Source organism: Mobula hypostoma, chromosome 5 (genome assembly GCF_963921235.1).
Source record: "Mobula hypostoma chromosome 5, sMobHyp1.1, whole genome shotgun sequence".
NCBI classification, from domain to species: Eukaryota; Metazoa; Chordata; class Chondrichthyes; order Myliobatiformes; family Myliobatidae; genus Mobula; species Mobula hypostoma.
Genome location: NC_086101.1, coordinates 28,121,620 through 28,142,512, shown reverse-complemented (window position 1 = coordinate 28,142,512; position 20,893 = coordinate 28,121,620). Strand labels below are relative to the sequence as shown.

Below are 20,893 nucleotides of genomic sequence, written 5' to 3'. Positions count from 1 at the left end.
CTCTGTAAACTCTAGAGATTGTAGTGCGTGAAAACCCCAGGAGATTACAGCTTCTGAGATATTTAAACCACCACATCGGACAATGTTCAAGGTTACTTTGATCACATTTCTTCCTGCATTCTGATATTTGGTCAGAACAACAACTGAACAGAGGAGATGTCAGTTTCCTATGCAGAGAGTGGTGAGTGCATGGAATGAGTTGCTGGTGACGGTGGTGAAGGCGGATACGATAGGGTCTTTTAAGAGACTCCTGGATAGATACATGGAGCTTAGAAAAATAGAGGGCTGTGGGTAAGCCTAGTAACTTCTAAGGTAAGGACATGTTCGGCTCAGCTTTGTGGGCCGAAGGGCCTGTATTGTGCTGTAGGTTTTCTATGTTTCTATCTTTTTCTGTGAACCTCTTGATCATGTCTGCATGCTCTTATGTACTGAGTTGCTGCCACATGATTGGCTGATTAGAGATTTATCTTTACATAATAAAGTGGCCCTGAGTGTATTTCAATTGTCTGATCGTGTGCTTCCTCTTGTATTGAGCTGGGTTACGACTGCAACAGCACCTCATCAGCAGAGTACAAGTCTCCAATTCATTGCTCAGACTAGTAGAGCTGTTACCTTACAGCTCTGGGCAGCCCGAGTTCGATTCCGAAATCCGGCGCTGTGTGTGTGTAGTTTGCACATTCTCGCTGTGACTACTCCGTTTCCTCCAGGTGTTCCAGTTTCCTCCCATGTACAAAGACGTGGGGTCAGTGAGTGACTGGTCACTGTAAACTGCTGCTGGGTGTGTGGCTGAGTGGTATAATCTAAAAGTGGGGTGGGAGGGGGGCGTTAAGGGAGTGAATGGGAATGTGAGGAGAATAAAATGGGCTTTACATAAGATTATGTAAATAGGTGGTAGAAGCAGAGTCAATGGGCCAAAGGGCCTGCTTTCCTTCTGTATCTCCCTCCAACTTTGTCTTTATCCTCACTTCCAGGTGAGAGCAGGAGTAGCCAATTCGTACCTGGACACGAATGAACTTCTGAGCAGATCTGGCCTGTTGTCCAAGGACGATCTGCTGGGGATGAACCTCTATATGGGAGTGACAGTGGTGGAACTCGGCAGTAAGTATGCTGCCCCAAGGATGAGTGGGGTCAACTGATGTTACAGTCTTTCACAGTGCAAATCATTTCTTCGAGCCCCGAGGTTCAGCTAAGTCTTCCTGGGCTTTCCCTGTGCACCTGGAAGTCAGCTGAAGTGCTTCATTGAAGCAATGAAAAAGCATCACAAGGGATGTGGCACAGTGGCACAGTTATTTGGCAGCCCTCTTGGTCACCACGGCACGGGCCGCCATGCCTGTTGGTCACCAGGGCACGGGTCACCATGTCTCTTGGTCACCACGGCACGGGCCGCCATGCCTGTTGGTCACCAGGGCACGGGTCACCATGTCTCTTGGTCACCAGGGCACAGGTTAATAGCTCACCCCAGAGATAAATCCGAATTGAGACGTTTAACCACCGCCTGCCCTCTCAGTGAGGGCAACAGATCCTGCAAGCCTTGTTGTGGACCCATGAACACAACCTCACTATTTTTTGCTCTCTTTTTGCACTACTTAGCTAATTTAATTGTGTTATATATATATATATATATTTCCCATTGTAATTCATAGTCTTTTTATGTATTACATTGTACTGCCGCTGCAAAATGAGGAATTTCATGACATGAGATGTCCGTGATAATAAATGTGATTCTGAGGAGGGGAGATTACTCCAGGAGAAGTTGAATGATGGGGCAAACTGACTCCTGGCCCCTCCTTTGCATGACATTGTTTGAAACTAGTGGGGAGGCAGTGACTGACTGTCTGGGACCAAGAGCGTCACGCACTCGTGTACTATATCGTCCGACCGCCCTGCAGGTGTGCCACACGCTCAATGCTCAGCCAACCAAGTGAATATTTGCACAGATTGTGGTTGCAGTGATAAGAATTTAGAGTGCCAGGCGGTCGCGGTGACGGGGTGAGGGGCTGGGGGGTGGTGGTGTTGAAGAGGGGAGGGTCAGGGTAGGGGGATGTACTAATGGGCAGTGACAGTGACGGGTGGGTTGCAGAGATGAGGGTAATCTCGGTAGGGGGACGCAGTTACAGTCATGGGGGTTCATGGCATTAGGGTAAGTGTTACAGCAATGGGAGTGTCATAGCACTGGGCTGAGGTGGTTTGTGGCACTGTATTGGGATTGCGGGAATGCATAGTTACAGAGACACATTATTACAATGACATGCCGCTATATTGATAGCAGATATCATGACATGGTTATAACACCGTGCGTTTTTATTGATGTACATCGATAATGACATGTGATTGTAGTCCAATGTGTTTACAATGGTATGAGGTCGTGTAGCTGCCTCTGCCACAGCCCCTGTAACCTGTGCAATCTCCACCTTTGCGCAGGTGATGTGATGGAAATGACCGAGCTCACCAGCATCCGGTTTGTGTCCTCGCCGTACATGCTGGACCTGTCGAAAACAGCCCGCCACTTTGTACCCAACATCCGCTTCCAAGTAGTGGTATGTAACCGGGGGTTGGGGGGGGTGTGGCTGGGAGTGCACCTGGAAACCACGAGGTTTGGGGAGTGTTGTTGGAGGGAGCTGGGGCAGGGACTGACTCCCTTGTTCCATCAAATCTTTGCTTTCACTGGGGCTCTTCATCCTGATGATGTACCCATTGCAATCTTGTGCAATTTATAATCAGGCGAGTTAGGTTAAGCACAACAGTTGCTGAGTTATTCGAAGCATACTGCATGTGGTTGTAGATTTTCCATTTGACTAGCTGGTTAATATTCTTGCAACAAACAGAAGTGTCTCGGGCACTTTCCAATCTGTGTATAGCTACTTCATTCAGGGGCAGTCTTTCAGGATTTAGATGACTTTACTGATATTAGAAAGGTTTCTGATTCAGTATTAAGGTTTTCTCAAAATGGAATTTAAAGGAAAATAGAAGTACTAGAGGCCTGAGGCAAAAACAAAAAATGCTGGAAACACTCTGGGAGAAAGAAGAACGAAGTGACTATAAATTAAAATAAAAAAGACCAACTGGCAATACTCAGTAGGTCAAGCAAAAGCGTGGGAAGACAAACACAGTTAATGTTTCCGTCATATTGAAAGGCTGAGATTGTGGAGGGGATTATTTTTAAAAATGTATTTAGTGATACAACACAGAATCGGCAAATTCTGTGATACAACAAATTCTCCCACCATAGGAAATGTCCTCTCCACATTCACTCTATCAAGGCCTTTCACCATTTGATAGGTATCAATGAGGTCACCCTTTATTCTTCTGAATTCCAATGAATACAGGCCTACTACTACTACTACGACGTCGACTCAGGCCTAGGGGGCCAGCGTCGGGCACGATGGTGGACTCTCCACTTCTCCCTCTCCTTCATCAGTGTGTTCAGTTCATCTACATTAGCCGCGCCGCTCTCTTCTAGGAGCGTGTTGACCACAGTCTTGGGAGGGCACCCAGGGTTCACCCTCCCGTGCTTGGGCTCCCATATGATGACTAGGCTGGCAGGTAGCTCGGGGTGGCGTAGACAGTGCCCCGCTAGTTGCAGTCTTGTCTCCTCGATTTGAGTGGTGAGCATCGGTAGGTCGTTATAGAGCTCGACGTTCATCATGTCAGGGCCTTGCCTTGCTATTGGTACCACGTAGCCCAGTACTACTCAACCGGCACCTCCCTGGTGCACTTCGGTTAGCCAGGGAGGAGGGTGTGTAGGCACCCAGCAGGACTGAAAACAAAACCTGTCAAAGGGCGGATGAACTCTTTGTGAGTCAACGGTCACCTACCGTCTGTGTGAGGAGTGGCGCGCCACACAGTCTTTCGTTTGCACCTTGTAAGGCATTATGATGACGAACGAATACAAGCCCAGAGCCATCAAACGCTTTTTATATGACAAGCTGTTCAGTTCTGGAATCATTTTTGTGAACCTCTTTTGAACCCTCTCCAGTGTCAGCACATCCTTTCTAAGATAAGGGGCCCAAAACTGCTCACAATACTCTGTGAGGCCTCACCAGTACCTTATAAAGTCTCAACATTACATCCTTGCTTTTATATTTTAGTTCCAGCATTTAGTAGGAGGATTGGTTACCTCTTCCTAAGTGACAAGATATTCTGCTCATTGACTTTTGTACCTGTTCAAATATCTTGTAAATGGTATAATTTAACCCAGCTCTACCACTTCCGCTGGTGGTTCGTTCCAAGTACCCACCACCCATTGTGTGGGAAAAGTTGCCCCTTGTGTTCCCTTTAAATCTTTCCCTTTTTACCGTAAACCTATGGCCTCTAGCTTTAGACCTCTTTAGCTTGGCAAAATGATCAGTGACCATTAATTTTATCTCTGCCTCTCAAGCTTCCATAAACCTCTATACGGTGACCCTTCAGCCTCCTTCGATCCAGAGAAAAACACCTCAAGCTACCCAGTCTCTCGATAACTCAATCCCTCCAGTCCAGACAACATCCTTTGTGCATCCTGTCAGGCTCAGTCACACTGGGCGGCCGGAATCACAAACGCTGCTTCAAGTGAGGTCTCACCAGCTGTATTGTGGTAGCCCAACCCTTGTACTCTGTGCCACCGCTGATGAACAGGACAAGGCAGGGCTTGGCGTTAAGGACAAAGAGTTACACTGAAGCTCGATGCAGCCACTGCAGGGGCTCGGTGGGGACGGGCCACAGTGCAGGGTCATTCTGCCGCTGCAGGGGCTCGGTGGGGACGGGCCACAGTGCAGGGTCATTCTGCCACTGCACGGGCTCGGTGGGGACGGGCCACAGTGCAGGGTCATTCTGCCACTGCAGGGGCTCGGTGGGGACAGGCCACAGTGCAGGGTCATTCTGCCACTGCACGGGCTCGGTGGGGAAGGACCATAGTGTAGGGTTATTCTGCTACTGGAGAGGGAGGGCCAGGTTGGGGAGGAAGCCTTCAATTATTGTGGTGGTATCCCACCCTGGAGTGCCACTTGAGCGACAGCAGTGTTTCTGATGTGTATGAATGTAATACAACAGTACGGAAAGCAGCAACTATGAATGTAGAGAATGAAAAGGCGTTGAGTGCTTTGTTCTTGAAAATAATTTTAGTACAGTGCAGAAACAGGCCATTCAGCCCACAATGGTGTGCCGGCCCCAAAAACACCCAAACACTAATCCCTGCTACCTACACCATATGCATATCTCTCCATCTTCCTTGCATCCATGTGCCTATCCAAACGACTTTTAAAAGCCTCCGATGTATTTGCCTCTCCCACCATACTGGGCAGCGCATTGCAGGCATTCACGACTCTCTGAGTGAAAAATTTACCTTTCATATATCCCCCGAATCTACCTCCCATGCTAACTGCATGCCATTCAACCCTGGGAAACATATACTCTCTGTTCATTCTATTGATGCTTTTCATAATCTTGTAAATCTCTATCAGATCTTCCCTCAGCTTCCGGCACTCCAGAGAAAATAACCCAAGTTTATCCAGCCTCTCGTGATAGCACAGGCCTTCTAAGCTAGGTAGCATCCTGGTAAAACTTTATTACGAATAAAGTTTATTTAAAATAATAATTGTTACCATTTACATTGTTTACTCTGTGACCTTCATACGAGCAAGGAATTTCATTGCATCCCAGTGTATATGACAATAAACTAACCTGAATTTAAATCCGATAGGTGACTGTGACATACCCTGATGGGACGCCAGCTGTTAACGTACCTGTGAAGGTGGAAGAAGGTCCCGCTGTGATGACTGATCAACAGGGGCTTGCAGTCATTGAGAACGAAGCCCCAGCCAATGCAAACGTCCTCAACTTGAAGGTAACACCTCTGGTTTAGGTCATTGCAAGATGATGGAGAGACCTAGCTATCTGGTGCAGGGATCCTTCAGCAAAAACAGAGTTGTGCTTTTGGAGACAAGAGTCACAAAATCATACAGGATGGATATCGGCCATTTGGCTCAACACATCCATATCGACTAATGGCCCCCATTGGTATTAGTCCCGCATACTCGTAAATCTTATCCCAATTTACCAGCTCAGTACTGAATAGAACAGGAATGACCATAGAGCAGACTGATTCATAGTCATATAGCATGACCCCTTGGTGATCTGGTCCATACCAGCCAAGAGTCCCATCCCAGTGAGTCCTTATTGCCTGCGTTTGGCCCATATCCCTCTAAACTGCTCTTATCCACGTACCTGTCCAAGGGGTGGCCTGGCAGCGTGGTGGTTAGCACAATGCTTTACTGTACCAGCGACCCAGGTTCAATTCCTGCTAAGGTCTCTAAGGAGTTTGTACTTTCTCCCCGCCACCTTGTGGGTTGTCTCCGGGTGCTTCGGTTGGTAGGTTAATAGGGCATTGTAAATTTTCCCTTGCTTAGTCTAGGGTTAAATCAGAGGTTGCTGGGCAGCGCGGCTCAATATTCTGCACTGTAGCTCAATAAATAAATAACTATTGTCAATGTATTTGCCTCTTTCACTTCCCCTGGCAGCTTATTCCTCATACATACCATCCTTAGGTTTTTAAAAATGCTGTCCCTCAAGTTTCTATTAAATTTTTTCCTCTCACCATCAGATTATGTCCTCTAGCTCTTTATTCTCCAACCCTGGGGAAAAAGACCATGTGCATTCACCCCAGATATCCCCGCATGACCTTTTACCCCTCTGATTTCTCCAACATTCCACCAGTTAAAGTGCCAATCTGCTCCACAACTCTCCATAACTCAGTATCCCAAGTTTTGGCAACTTCCTTGTAAATCTCCTTTGCACTCTTCCCAGTTTAATGGCACTTTTATTTTATAGTAGGGTGACCAAAACTGAACGCGATCTCACCAACACCTTTCACAATTGCCATGTAAACCAGACGATCACGCTTATCAGTCCGGGCACTGAGTATAGGAATTGGGACACTATGTTGCAGTTTTACAAGTCATTGGAGAGGCCTCACTGAGAGTAACGTGCATGGTTTTGGTCACCCTGTGATAGGAAAGACTAAATGGGAAAGTGTACAGAGAAGATTGTTGAGGATGTTGCCCAAGTTAGAGGGAGGGGTTGGCCAAGCTTGATCTTGATGTCTCAAAATGTAAGAGGAGGAGGGGCAACCTAATAGACATGTTTAAAATTAAGAAAGGCATAGATAAGGTGGATGGTAACAGTCTTTTTCCCAGGTTAGGTGAGACCAAAAATCGGCGACATTGTTTAAGATGAGGGAGGACAGGTTTAAAAGGGGTCTAAGGGGCAACCTTATCATGCAGAGATTGGAGAGTATATAGAACAAGCTGCCAGAGGATGTGTTGTTTAAGAAGAATTTGGATAGGTTCATGAGGGATGTGGTTTAGGGGGATTGGGCTGAATGCAGGAAATTTGAGTTAGCTGTGGGTACATTTGGTCAGCATGGACTCATTGGGCCGAATGGCCTGTATCCAAACTGTATTCCTCTGACTCTTTGATCAATACAAGAGTCATGGATATATAGGTCCATGCATGACTCCTCCCACTCCAATTCACCTCACCTTCTGCTCGTCCTATTCCACTCTCCTTGTAGATGTCCAGCTTCACCTTAAATGTACGTTTCTGGTTGCCTCAGTAAGGGAGCCAGATTCACTGACCTGTTAGTCACCTGAATTCTCAGCTGGGGCCATTCATGTGGGTGTGCACTCAGTTGAGGTTTACTATCGTCAGGTGAACCAAGGTACAGTAAAAAAAAAATCGGTTTTGTGGCACCAACATTTTATCACATCAGTGTATCGAGGGAAAACGACAACATAATGCAGAATGAGTGTTACAGTGCAGTGCAGGTTCAAGGGTCATGATGAGGCAGATGGTGAGGTCCAGAGTCCATCTTATGGTACCAGGACTGCTTGAGCCTTAAAGCAGCAGGATAGAAGTTGTCCTTGAGCCTGGTGGTACATGCTTTCAGGCTTTTGTATTTCCTGCTGGACGGGAGCAGGTAGAAAAGAGAACGCCCAAGATGGGTGGGGTCTTTGATTATGCTGGCTGCTTTACTGAGGCATCAAGAAGTATCAGCAGAGTCCATGGAGAGGACGCTCCAGTTTCTTGAGGTCTGAGGTTGAACAGTTGCTGTGATGCATCTGGATAGGATGCTTTCTATGCTGCATCGATAAAAATTGGTGAGCATTAACATGCCATGTTTCTTCAGCCTCCGGAGGAAGGAAGACAAGGATAAAATGCTGCAGAAGCTCAGCTGGTCAGGCAACACCTAGGGGGGAAATGAACAGATAATGTTTTGGGCCAATACCTTTCGTCAGGACTAGAAAGGAAAGGGACATAAATCAGAATAAGATGTCGGGCAGAGAGGAAAGTTCAAGCTGGCAGGGGACAGGTGAATTCAGGTGTGGGGAGATGGTAGGGGGATGGAAGAGGGGGATGAAATGGCGGAGCAGACTCAATGGGCCCAATAGCCCAATTCTGCTCCTATATCTTGCGAACTAATGGCCTTATAGAAAGGGAATGGTATTAGAAGCTGCGAGGTGATGGGTGACAGAAGTGAAGACTGAAGAAGAAGGAATCTGATTGGAGAGGACAGTAGATATGGAATGAAAGGAAGGAGGTGGGGGAGCCAAAGGAAGTTGATGGGCCAGACATGAGGGTGGGAAAGGGGAAAGAAGGGGTGAGGGGGCAAAGGAATGAGGGAAAACAAAGTGGGGAGAGGGGGTGAAAGGAAAACAGAGCAGAGTGTGTATCTGGAATTCGGTGAAAGTGATGTTGAAGCCATCAGGCTGGAGACGAAGACAGAATATGAGGTGTTGCTCCTCTAACCTATGTCTGGCCTCATCACAGCGGTAGGAAGGGCCATGGACAGACATGCCGGAATGGGAAGTCAAATTGAAATGGATGACCACCCAAAGATCCTGGCTGTTGCGGTGGACTGAGTGAAGGTGCCCGGTAAAGTAGTAAATTAGTTCCCCCAATCTGTGTTGGGTCTCACTGATGTAGATGCCATACCAGAAGCACTCATTGCTACCCTTTGACCTGTTTGGCATGGGTGACCCTGCCAAGAGCCAAAGCATAAAGCCCTGACTCCAGCCAACAGAGCTCACCGGGTCACTGAGGCAGGCAAACCTCCAAACCCTATGGCAAGGTTGTGGTCCTCTTGGAGGGCCCTGTTGAGACCTGCACTGTAACGTAACATGTTCTGCCTTGTTGTATTTTTCTCAATGCACTGTTGTAGTGAAATGATCTGTAAGGACAACAAACTTAACTAAGTTTTTCACTGTACCTCGGTACAGGTACAATAATAATCCAATTTACCAGTTTCATTCTGTAATGTACTGCGATGCTGCTGTGAAAGACTAATTTTATGGTGCTTGTACCCTGTGTGTGTACCTCTGACAGCTATAAACTTCAACTGGTCAAATTCGATCTGGTCAAAAGGCCCACGTATGGAGATACCCTGCACCATTGATGATGTAAACCATGTGTGTTTAGTTCACTGTGTGGAGATCACAAAGGAGGTGGATCTTTATTATCAGATATAGAGATCAGTAACCAACCCATCTCATAAAGGTATCCCATGCAGGAATAACTTACCTCTGGCGTTTGACACTTCTAATGTCTGCATATATACTTTTTTCAGGTGACAGCTGGAGAGGGAACCCTTGGAAAAGAAATCCGTGAGGGAACAGTAACAGCTGAGATCTATCAGTCTCCCAGCAGGAGCTACCTCCAGATCAGTGCTCCTCACACCGTCCTGAAGGCAGGACAGAACCTGGTTATCGAGTTCCGGGCTGTCACGGAGCAGAATGATGCAAGGATTGACTCCTATTATTACATTGTAAGTAAACTCTCTCCCAAGATCAGGTGAAACCAGAGAATCGTAGATGCTGTAAGTTAAAAGTAAAAGCAGAACGTTTTAGAAATGCTTGGCAGATCCAGCCGACGCTGAAGTGAGAGAAACAGGTCAAGGTAAGTTGTCGGTACTTATAAATTGAGTTACAGTCCTAGATTCGTAGAGTTGTACTCTACAGAGACAAGCCCTTCAGTTCAACATCATGCTGAGCAAGAAGCCCAGTCTGCCTCTGTTTGGCCCTACCTGTCAATGTTGTGCATGTATCTGCCTCAGCCACTCCATCTGGCAGCTCATTCCATGACCTGACTATCCTCTGCGGGAAGAAGTTGCCACTTGAGTTCCCATTAAATCTTACTCCTCTCACCATAAGCTCATGCCTCTAGTTCTTGAATCCTTAACCCTGGGGAAAAAACTCTGGGTCTATCTATGCCCCTCAGGATTTTACACCTCTCTATAAGATCACCAAATATTCTCCATTAGTCTTAGCTTGCTCAACCCCGGCACTCTTCTCTTCTGCACTCTTTCTAGCTTAATAACAACTTTTGTATCGCAGGGTGACCAAAGCTGAACACAGCTTTCCAAATACAAACTTACCAACGTCTTGTACCACTGCACCATGACCTCCCAATGTTTATATTCAGTACCCTGACTCATGAAGGCCAGCATGCCAAACATCTTCTCTACCACCCTATCGATGTGTCCACTTTCAGAAAACCACATTACTTGTACTAATGTTGGTTCAGTTTTTCTTTATCTCCATCTGGCTTTGGGGCCTGTGTTACTATTTACAACATATTTTCACAGACAAAGCTGACCCCAACTGCTTCTTGTACTGTGATATGAACCCACTTGGTCTCACATTGTTGGAGATGTTCCCTTCGTTCAAATCAATCCGTCTCACTGAAAACTTTGTTTTCCTTCCGCAGTCTGATGAAGGGTTCTGAATCTGGGTCATTTACTGCATCACTCTCCACAGATGCTGCCTGATCTGTAGAGTACTTTTGGCAAGCACTGTTTTTATTTCAAATTTCCAGCTTTGTTTTGTTCAAGAAGTGTCCTTCAGCCCAAGACCATGTCATTTCTCTAATCTGGGTAGGTGGGGGCCAGATATCAGCACAGCTTTGAGCCGTCAACATACATCATCCAAATCCCTCCTCTGGGGTGATGCTCTGGCGTGACCAGAACAAACTGCAGAGATGGACTGTTGATGTCACAATCTAACTTGTCCATAACATCATGAGACATAGGAGCAAAATTAGGCCATTTGGCCCATCAAGTCTGCTCTGCCATTCAATCATGGCTGATCCTTTTTTCTCCTCTTCAGTCCCACTCCCCGGTCTTCTCCCCGTAAATTTGACGCCGTGTCTGATCAAGAGTATATCAAGCTCTGCCCTAAGTACACCCAACGACCTGGCCTTCACAGCTCCCTGTGGTAACAAATTCCATAATTCACCACCTCTGGCTAAAGAAACTTCTCTGCATCTCTGTTTTAAATGGATGGTCCACTATCCTCAGGCTGTTGCCCTCTTGCCCTAGACTCCCCCACCATGGGAAACATCCTTTCCACATCTACTCTATCAAGGCCTTTCAACATTCGAAAGGTTTCACTGAGATTTCCCCCACACTCCTCCATCGTTCTAAGTTCCAATGAGAACCCAGACCTATCAAACTTTCCTCATATGATAACCCTTTCATTCCCGGAATCATCCTCGTGAACCTCCTCTGAACCCTCTCCAATGCCAGCACATCTTTTCCAAGACGAACAGAAAACTGATCGCAATATTCAAGGTAAGGCCTCACTGCCTTATAAAGACTCAACATCAAAATCCTGCTCTTGCATTCTAGACCTCTTGAAATGAATGCTAATGTTGCATTTGCCTTCCTTACCACTGACTGTACTTGCAAATTAACCTTAAGGGTGTTCTGAACAAGGACTCCCAAGTCCCTTTGCATCTCCGATTTTTGGATTTTCTCCGTGTTTAGAGAATAGTCTGCACATTTATTTCTTCTTCCAAAGTGCATGACCATGCATTTTCCAACATGCTATTTCATTTGTCACTTTTTTGCTCATTCTCCTAATCTGTCCACGTCCTTTTGCAGTCTACCAGTTTCCTCAACACCACCTGCCCATCCACCAATCTGTGAGCCTTTAGTGTGGCCCTCAGAATGCATTACTCCAGCAGTTGCCCAAACAACTGACCCAACAGCATAGCTGACACCTCCAGAGAGCCAGAGCTAAACGGTCGTTTCCCCATCTGTGCCTGCTTTTCTTTCCTAGGTCACTAGCAAAGGCAAGGTGCTCACCACCGGAAGGATCACAAAGGCGGATCCCACCAGGCTTCAGCTTCGGGTGGATGCTGACATGGTCCCAACGTTTCGCCTCATAGCATACTACTACATCCAGTCAGGAGAGCGCTTGGAAATGGTGGCCAACTCGGTGTGGTTCGACATGGAGGACAAGTGCAAAGGACGGGTGAGAAGTAGTCGACTACTCCTCCCAGAGCAAAATACTGTAGTTGCCAGAAATCTGAAATGAGAAGCTGTAATTGCTGTAGTTTTGTTCTTTGGATGACAGCACACCAAGTATGACTTTAGCTCTAGCTGGATTCATCAGTTTTCAATTCCGAAAACAATATTGCATATAAATTCTATAAGACTTAATTTTCATTTTATTCCCCCAGAGTACTCACTTAGTCAAATGTTGGAAACTAAAAGGCCTTGGAAGAGGCCATTTGGCCCGTCAGACTTCCATTGACACTAAACCTATTTTAATCTCCCTCATCTCTAATACTTATCAACTTCCACTTATTGATTGATTGAGATACAGCGTGGAGTAATCCCTTCCAGCCCTTCAAGCCACATTGCCCAGCAATCCCCCAGTTTAATCTGAGCCTAAACACAGGACAACTTTACAATGACCATTTAACCTGCCAACTGGTGCATTTTTGGACTGAGGAAGAAAACCAAAATACCTGGAGGAAACCTACCGGATCGCAGGGAGAGTGTACAAACTCCTGGCAGGCAGTGTTGGGAATTGAAGCCGGGTCATTGGTACTGTAAAGCACTGTGCTAACCACTACGCTACAGTACCACCCCAGTTTTTTATGCTGGTGGGTCGGTTTACAGTGAGCCCACCGACCCACAGGTTTTTGGAATGTGGAATGGAACTGCAACACCTGGGGAAAGGAAAAGCCATGCGGGAATGGTGCACACTCAACCCGCGCAGACTTCACCCAAGGTCGGGATCGGCCATCGGTCTCTGAATCTGTGAGGCAGTGGCTCTACCAGTTCGTCGTCCCCACTTCTTCACCACTTATCAGTGGTTACAGCTTAAGGCGATCTTGTTTCCTTTGCAACTGGGAAAATCAAACCAAAATTGACTTGTGCATTGGATGGAGCCAGGGGTTGGAAAGATGATGTATTCATTCCTTTTGTCTTGATTAAGGGGTAGAATTTAAATCACCATCCTACATTGGCAATCCCTTGCTTATGCCTAACACTGCAAAGATATGTATGGTGTTTAGAGTCCAGAAACAGGCCATTTGGCCCAACTAGCCTGGGCCAGTATTTGTATTCAGCTCCAATCACGTCCCAACTGCAGACGCTTGCAACATGAAATAAAACCAACCAGACAATGCTGGGAACTTTCAGCTTTACATGTATCATTAGTATATATTAATTTATAGTGTATTTTATGGATTGCTCTGTACTGTTGGCCCAAAACAATTTCAAAACATATGTCATTGCTAATAAACCTGATTCTGATTCTGGGTAAGCTGTGCAGAGAGAAACAGTTGTTTTAAGTTGTAGACAGAATTACTCGGCGGATCAGTCGATGGCTGTAGAGAGAGAAATAGCTGAAACTTGTCATTGAATTGAACGTTGACTGTTTTTCTCTCCCCAGATGCTGCCTGATCTGTTGAATATTTCTGTCTTTAATTTGAAAGATCAAGTCTTCTCCTCTTTCCACAGATGCTGCCCAAGCTGCTGAGAGCTTGCAACATTTACTCTCCTTCTAATTCCTCCACTTCATTAACATTCAATTCTCCCTCAGGTTTAATATCATCGGCATATGTCGTGAAATTTGTGACTTTGCGGCAGCAGTACAATGAAGTATATGATAATATAGAAAAATAATGTAAATTACAATATGTACTGTATGTATATATAATATATATATTAAATAATTAAATAAGAGTGCAAAAACAGATATTAAAAAAGTAGTGAGGTAGTGTTCATGGGTTCAATGTCTATTCAGAAATCAGATGGCAGAACGGAATAAGCTGTTCCTGAATTGTTGAATGTGTGCCTTCAGGTTTCTGTACCTCCTTCCTGATTGTAACAGTGAGAAGAGGGCATGTACTGGGTGATGGAGATCCTTAATAACAGTCGCCTCATTTTTGAGGCACTGCTCCTTGAAGATGGCTTGGATATCATGGAGGCTAGTGCCTGTGATGGAACTGACTAGTTTTACAACATAAGAATATAAGAAATAGGAGCAGGAGTAGGCCATCTGGCCCAGTGAACTTGCCCCGTCATTCAATAATATTGTGGCTGATCTGACCATGGACTCATCTCCACCTACCCGCCTTTTCCCCATAACCCTTGATTCCCCTACTATGCAAAAATCCATCCAAACTTGTCTTAAATCTTTTTACTGAGGTAGCCTCCACTGCTCTTCCACAGATTTACCACCTCTGGGAAAAGCAGTTCCTCCTCATCTCCAGCCAGAGTCTCCTGTTAAAGAGATTAGCTTTGTTTGTCATATTTGCATGGAAACATCAAGGCGTCCGGTGAAATGCCTGCTTTGTGAGAACGGCCAACACCGTCTGTGGGTGTGCCAAGGAGCATCCCGCATGTGTCGCCACTCTTCTGGAGCCAAATAGCGTCCCCATCACTCACTAATGGGAATGTTTCTGGAGAGCAGGAGGAAACCCACGTGGAGAATGGACATACTCCTTCCAGACAGCACCATGAATTACCCTAATCACTGGCACAGTAAAGCATTACTCTCACTGCCATTTCCTCTTCATTTCAAACACTCCTTTTGAGATCAATCTCCATAATTTGTCAAGGGCAGATCCTGTCTAACAAACCTGATAGAGATCTTTGAGGAGGTGACCAGACATATAGATGAGGGTAGTGCAGTGGATGTGATCTACGTGGATTTTAGTAAGGCATTTGACAAAGTTCCACACGGTAGGCTTATTCAGAAAGTCAGAAGGCATGGGAAGGGAAGTGTGGCGAAGGTGGATTCAGAATTGGCTCGCCTGCAGAAAGCAGAGGGTCATGGTGGAGGGAGTAGTTGTGACTTGTGGTGTCCCACAAGAATTGGTTCTGGGACCTCTACTTTTCGTGATTTTTATTAACGACCTGGATGTGGGGGTAGAAGGGTGGGTTGGCAAGTTTGCAGATGACACAAAGGTTGGTGGTGTCGTGGATAGTGTAGAGGATTGTCAAAGATTGCAGAGAGACATTGATAGAATGCAGAAGTGGGCTGAGAAGTGGCAGATGGAGTTCAACCCGGAGAAGTGTGAGGTGGTACACTTTGGAAAGACAAACTCCAAGGCAGAGTACAAAGTAAATGGCAGGATACTTGGTAGTGTGGAGGAGCAGAGGGATCTGGGGGTACATGTCCACGGATCCCTGAAAGTTGCCTCACAGATAGATAGGGTAGTTAAGAAAGCTTATGGAGTGTTAGCTTTCATAAGTTGAGGGATAGAATTTAAGAGTCGCAGGGTAATGATGCAGCTCTATAAAACTCTGGTTAGGCCACACTTGGAGTACTGGGTCCAGTTCTGGTCGCCTCACTATAGAAAGGATGTGGAAGCATTGGAAAGGGTACAGAGAAGATTTACCAGGATGCTGCCTGGTTTAGAGAGTATGCATTATGATCAGAGATTAAGGGAGCTAGGGCTTTACTCTTTGGAGAGAAGGAGGATGAGAGGAGACATGATAGAGGTGTACAAGATAATAAGAGGAATAGATAAAGTGGATAGCCAGCGCCTCTTCCCCAGGGCACCACTGCTCAATACAAGAGGACATGGCTTTAAGGTAAGGGGTGGGAACTTCAAGGGGGATATTAGAGGAAGGTTTTTTACTGAGAGAGTGGTTGGTGCGTGGAATGCACTGCCTGAGTCAGTGGTGGAGGCAGATACACTAGTGAAATTTAAGAGACTACTAGACAGGTATATGGAGGAATTTAAGGTGGGGGGGGGTTATATGCGAGGCAGGGTTTAAGGGTCGGCACAACATTGTGGGCCGAAGGGCTTGTACTGTGCTGTACTATTCTATGTTCTATATCTTATGAACAAAGAAAAAAAAGATGTTGGCTGGTTGATTAATCAATGGTGATTCTCTGATCTTCTGGTAGTGAATGTTCTGTCCATCCACCGTCACAGGTCGCAATAAAGGATCCAGCCGATGGGTATAAACCGGGAAGTCAGTTGGATCTGCACTTCTCCACCAACGGTGCAGCAGATGTGGCCTTTGTTGCTGTTGATTCAGCAATGTATATCCTCAACAACAGAAACAAGCTGACGCCCAGGAAGGTAACGTGCTGCCACCTCACTGGTCGGATCATTGTAACATTCCCGAATGAGCATTTCCAATGAGAAAGCTCTCTACTATTTTGAAAAGTGTTTTAAATTCAATGGTGTGTAAAGCAGGGAAAGATTTTTCTTTCCGAAGAAAAGATTTTACTCACTGTCTTAAATGGGCAGCATAATGTTGCAATGCTTGACCTCAAAACCCTCGTAATGACTGTATGTCTAATTGTAAATGTCAAAACAGAAACTGCAGGAAATGTGAAGTAAAATGGTGGAAATATTCAGAAGGTCAGGCAGTGCTGGTGAAGAAAGAAACAGAGCACAGAATGGGATGGGTACTCGGAATGCACTGTCAGGGAGTGCTGGTGGAGTTGGATCCAATACATGTTTATATAGCCATACAGATGTACAGAGATGGAAAGATATGGACATTGTGTAGGTAGAGGGGAGCCACAATATTGCACTGCACTAATTAACTGTATTGTAGTTAAAAGCCCAAGTAAACTAATTCCTTCTGCCTGCACAGTGTCCATGTACCACCATTCCCTGCAAATCTACAAACTACTTTATTGTATTGCATCCAGTTCCACCACCACCCCTGGCTGGCCGGCTGGTGGCACAATGGCGTCAGCTCTGGACTCCGGTGCGAAGGCTCCCGAGTTCGAATCCAAGTTGGGCCACCCCCGAGCACGCTTTCCATCCGTGCCGGGTTGAGCGTCAAGCTAGCCACTCGGCCTCGTAAAAAAACAAGGATCGAGTCGGGAACGTTCATATCGTGACCCGGTTAATCCAAAAGGAGACCAATCCTGACGCCACGCGCCAGACAAGAATGGCTGACTGTCTGGTGTGACTTGCTAAAAAAACACACCCCTGGCAGTGCATTTCAGACACTCACCACTCTCTGTTTAAAAAAAAACTGGTCACACGCCTGTCCTTTCAACTTGCCCCTGTTCACCTTAAATGTACACTCTCCACGATTAGACATTTTGATTCTGAGAATAGATACTGGCTATCTACGCCTCTCATGATCTTATAAATCATTATCAGGTCTTTTGTACTCCAGAGAAAACAACCTTAGTTTGTCCAAAAACTCCTTAGAACACAGGCCCTCTAATCCAACAGCACCCAGATTAACTGATTCAGGTCTGAGACTTGTCAGAACTGGCATTGAGAATAAAACAGGTTAGTTTTCCGTTGTAGAGGAGGAAAACAAACATTTCTCTCTCCACAGATACTGCCTGACCTGTGAAGTGTTAAGGATTAGGCCATTTGGCCATCCTTGCTTTTAATTCTCCTGTCATTTCTTCATTGCTGATCCATTTTATCTCTGAGCTCCAACCTTCTGCCTTCTCCCTATATCCCTTCATGCCCTGATTAATCAAGAATCTATCAACCTCTGCCTTAAATATAGATAAAGACTTGGCCTCCACAGCCATCTATAGCAACGAATTCCCCAGATTCACCACTCTCTGGCTAAAGAAATTCTTCTTCAGCTCTTCTAAAAGGGCGCCCCTCTCTTCTGAGGCTGTGTCCTCTGGTCTTAGACTCTCCCACCATAGGAAGCTTCGTCTCCACATCTACTCTTTTGAGGCCTTTCAACATTCGATAGGTTTCAATGAGATCAGCTGTCATTCTTCTGAATTGCAGTTAATGAAGGCCCAGCGCCATCAAACACTCGTTGTATGACAAGCCACTCAATCCTGGAATCATTTTAATGAACCTCCTTTGAACCCTCTACAGCTTCACCACATCCTTTCTAAGATATGGGCCCCAAACTGCTCACAACACTCGAAGTGAGGCCTCACCAGTACTTTATAAAGTCTCAGTTTTACATCCTTGCTTTTAATTCTAAACATGTCATGTCCATTTGACAGATCCATTCTTTCCTGCAAACAGGTGTTTGAAGCAATGAACTCCTATGACCTGGGATGCTTCTATGGAGGTGGACTAAAAAGTGCAGATGTCTTCTTGGATGCTGGTCTGAGTTTTCTGTCCAATGTGGATGTGTCGTCACATAGAGATGGTAAGCTCAATGTGGATGCAGTGGTTGGATAGATTGAAACAATCTTATTGAAGTTTCAGAGTGTTTTATGAAAGGCAGACTGTCAGTGAAAAAAATAATGTCCAGAAATTCTGTCACATGACAGAGTTTTGCTCTTCTGTGCATTGAAATCTATTGTTCAGTATGCTTGCGAAATCACCAGGTGAATGACAGAACTCTGTTAAGGATCAAAGGTGTGCCTCCGTGTGTTTATAATGACAGGCTAGAATATTGCCTGTCCAGATATGCAAACAAGACAAAGTGGGAACTTGGGCTGTGAAGGCGACGAACTGGCTCAGGCGGTAGAGCCACTGCCTCGCGGTACCAGAGACCCCGATTCACCGCCAACCTCTGGCGCTGTCTGTGTCCAGCTTGTACCCGCATGGGGTTCCCCGGGTTCTCCGCTTACCAAAGGTGTGTGGGTCATTCAACAAATTGACTCAGGTTGCCCTTTGTGTGAGGGGTAGAATTTGGGGAGTTGTGCTTCATTGAAATGCAGCATATGATTAAGCACGTCAGACAAAATTGTTGCCTAAAAAACTCTTTATTAATCGCAGTTATTTGAGGCAACCTAAAGAAGAGGTTCATCAGGATGCTGCCTGGTTCGGAGGGCACGTGCTGTCATGAGAGACTGAATAAACTTTGGTTGTTTTCTCTGGAGTGTTGGAGGCTGAGGAGAGATCTGACAGAGGTTTTAAAGAGATTATGAGAGGCATAGGTAGAGTGGACAGAGTATCTGTTTCCCAGGGTTGAAGGGTGAGAGGGTGGGCAGGGGTAGGGTTGGTTCAAGGGGTAAGTTTTTCACTCAGAGAGAGGTGGATGTCTGGTACAGTGAGGTAGAGGTAAATACATTTGAGGCTTTTAAGAGCTGTTTGGATAGGCACATGGATGTAAGGAAGATGGAGGGGTATGGACGTGGTGTAGGTAGGAGGGATTAGTGTTTGGGTGATTGGTGTTTGAAGGGAGAATGGTGAAGGCCTTTCACCATTCGATATGGTAGTGTTATTTAACTGGCTACTAGATAGTCACATGAATATGCAGAGAATGACTCAGATTCATTTATTTATCACAAGTACAGTGAAATGCATTGTTTGCATTAACAACCAACACAGCTTAAGGATGGTAGCCCGCAAGAGTCACCACGTGTTCCAGTGCCAACCATGTTCACAGAACAACACCAACAACAACAGCAAAACAAGTCCCATTCCTCACTCCTACCCAGACACACACACACACACACACACACACACACACACACACAGTTTTCTAATCCCAGGACAGGCCTCCAGCCTCCAGCCTCCAGTGGACTAGTGGGCTTGTGGACTCTCAGACAATGAGCCTTCGCCTTCCCCAATGGACTTGCAGACCCAGGAACCTGTGTGGGTGGAAGTGGTTTAATTTGGCATCATATTCAGCACAAACCAGGTGGGCCTGCTCCTGTTTTTTCTGTAATGACGTTAAATTAATTCACACAGACAGTGCTAGGTTCTCTCAGATATTGTTAGAGTTGCCTTGGTCAAGGACATGGTGTGGTTTCTACTGTTTTCACAAGGAACATCGCAAACATATATAGTATTTCTGTGAAATATTGACAAATTTGCCATGTAGTGATTATGAGAATTCTTCCAACCAGGTTGAGCTTTCACGGTGAACTTGACACTCAAGAGCAAAGGCAATGATTTGGGTTTTTACATTTGATTACTTTCCAGAATATTCCTGCGCCAACAAAGTCAGAAGGCAAAGGAGAGCGTTAAGTATTCAGCAAAGATATTCTGACAGATGTGAGTCTTTCTGTTCAAATTCTGTCTATTAACATCACAACTTGCATTTAAAAAGGATCTTCAACTTTCTGTTAATTTTACATCCCCAGTGTTGAGCCAATCTCTTCTACTTGGTATTAGAAAAATGTAACTATGCGGTCGAACGTACAATAAAGATTTACTAAACTGATTCTGGCATTCAGGGGGACACAGCGGCACTTTTACTAAAGCTGCTGACTCCTGCCACCAGAAACATGGGTTTGATCCCAACTTCAAATGCCATGCATGTGGAGTTTGCATGCTTTCCCCTTGATGGGTCCCCCACCCCCCGCATGCTCCAGTTTCCTCTGACATCCCAAAGATGCACATGGTGATAGGTTAATTGTCCCTGGTGTGTAGGGTGAGGAGTAGAACCTGGGCGGTGTTGATGGGAACATGGGGAGAGTAAAGTGGGATCAGTGTAGGGTTGGTATAAATGGATGGTTGAATATCGACACAGACACGATGGGCCAAAGAACTCTCTCCATTCTATGTGCCACCATGAATCTAGATTTTTATGGATTGTGGATGGTTTTAGCACGAGCTATTGAGGTAATTTTCCATATCGGGTGGAATTTTGGTGAGGACATACACCATGAAATGTTGGGTCCCAGGGGATATTAAGGAACAGAGGTGACTCGAAGGTGGCATGAGGTGGTTAAGAAGGTAGATGAGATACTGCAGAACAAAAATT

General features: G+C 45.7%; 1 protein-coding gene across 1 annotated transcript in view; it reads left to right on the top strand.

Moving 5' to 3' along the window:
- LOC134346713 (complement C4-like) overlaps positions 1 to 20,893 on the top strand; it is a 148,187-nt gene that overhangs the window by 36,796 nt on the left and 90,498 nt on the right. Inside the window, exons 9-16 of the mRNA XM_063048271.1 lie at positions 972 to 1,098; positions 2,422 to 2,537; positions 5,678 to 5,821; positions 9,599 to 9,796; positions 12,090 to 12,284; positions 16,213 to 16,362; positions 18,256 to 18,382; positions 20,110 to 20,181. Coding sequence (XP_062904341.1) covers positions 972 to 1,098; positions 2,422 to 2,537; positions 5,678 to 5,821; positions 9,599 to 9,796; positions 12,090 to 12,284; positions 16,213 to 16,362; positions 18,256 to 18,382; positions 20,110 to 20,181 — 1,129 coding nt within the window. The remainder of the gene's footprint in view (positions 1 to 971; positions 1,099 to 2,421; positions 2,538 to 5,677; positions 5,822 to 9,598; positions 9,797 to 12,089; positions 12,285 to 16,212; positions 16,363 to 18,255; positions 18,383 to 20,109; positions 20,182 to 20,893) is intronic.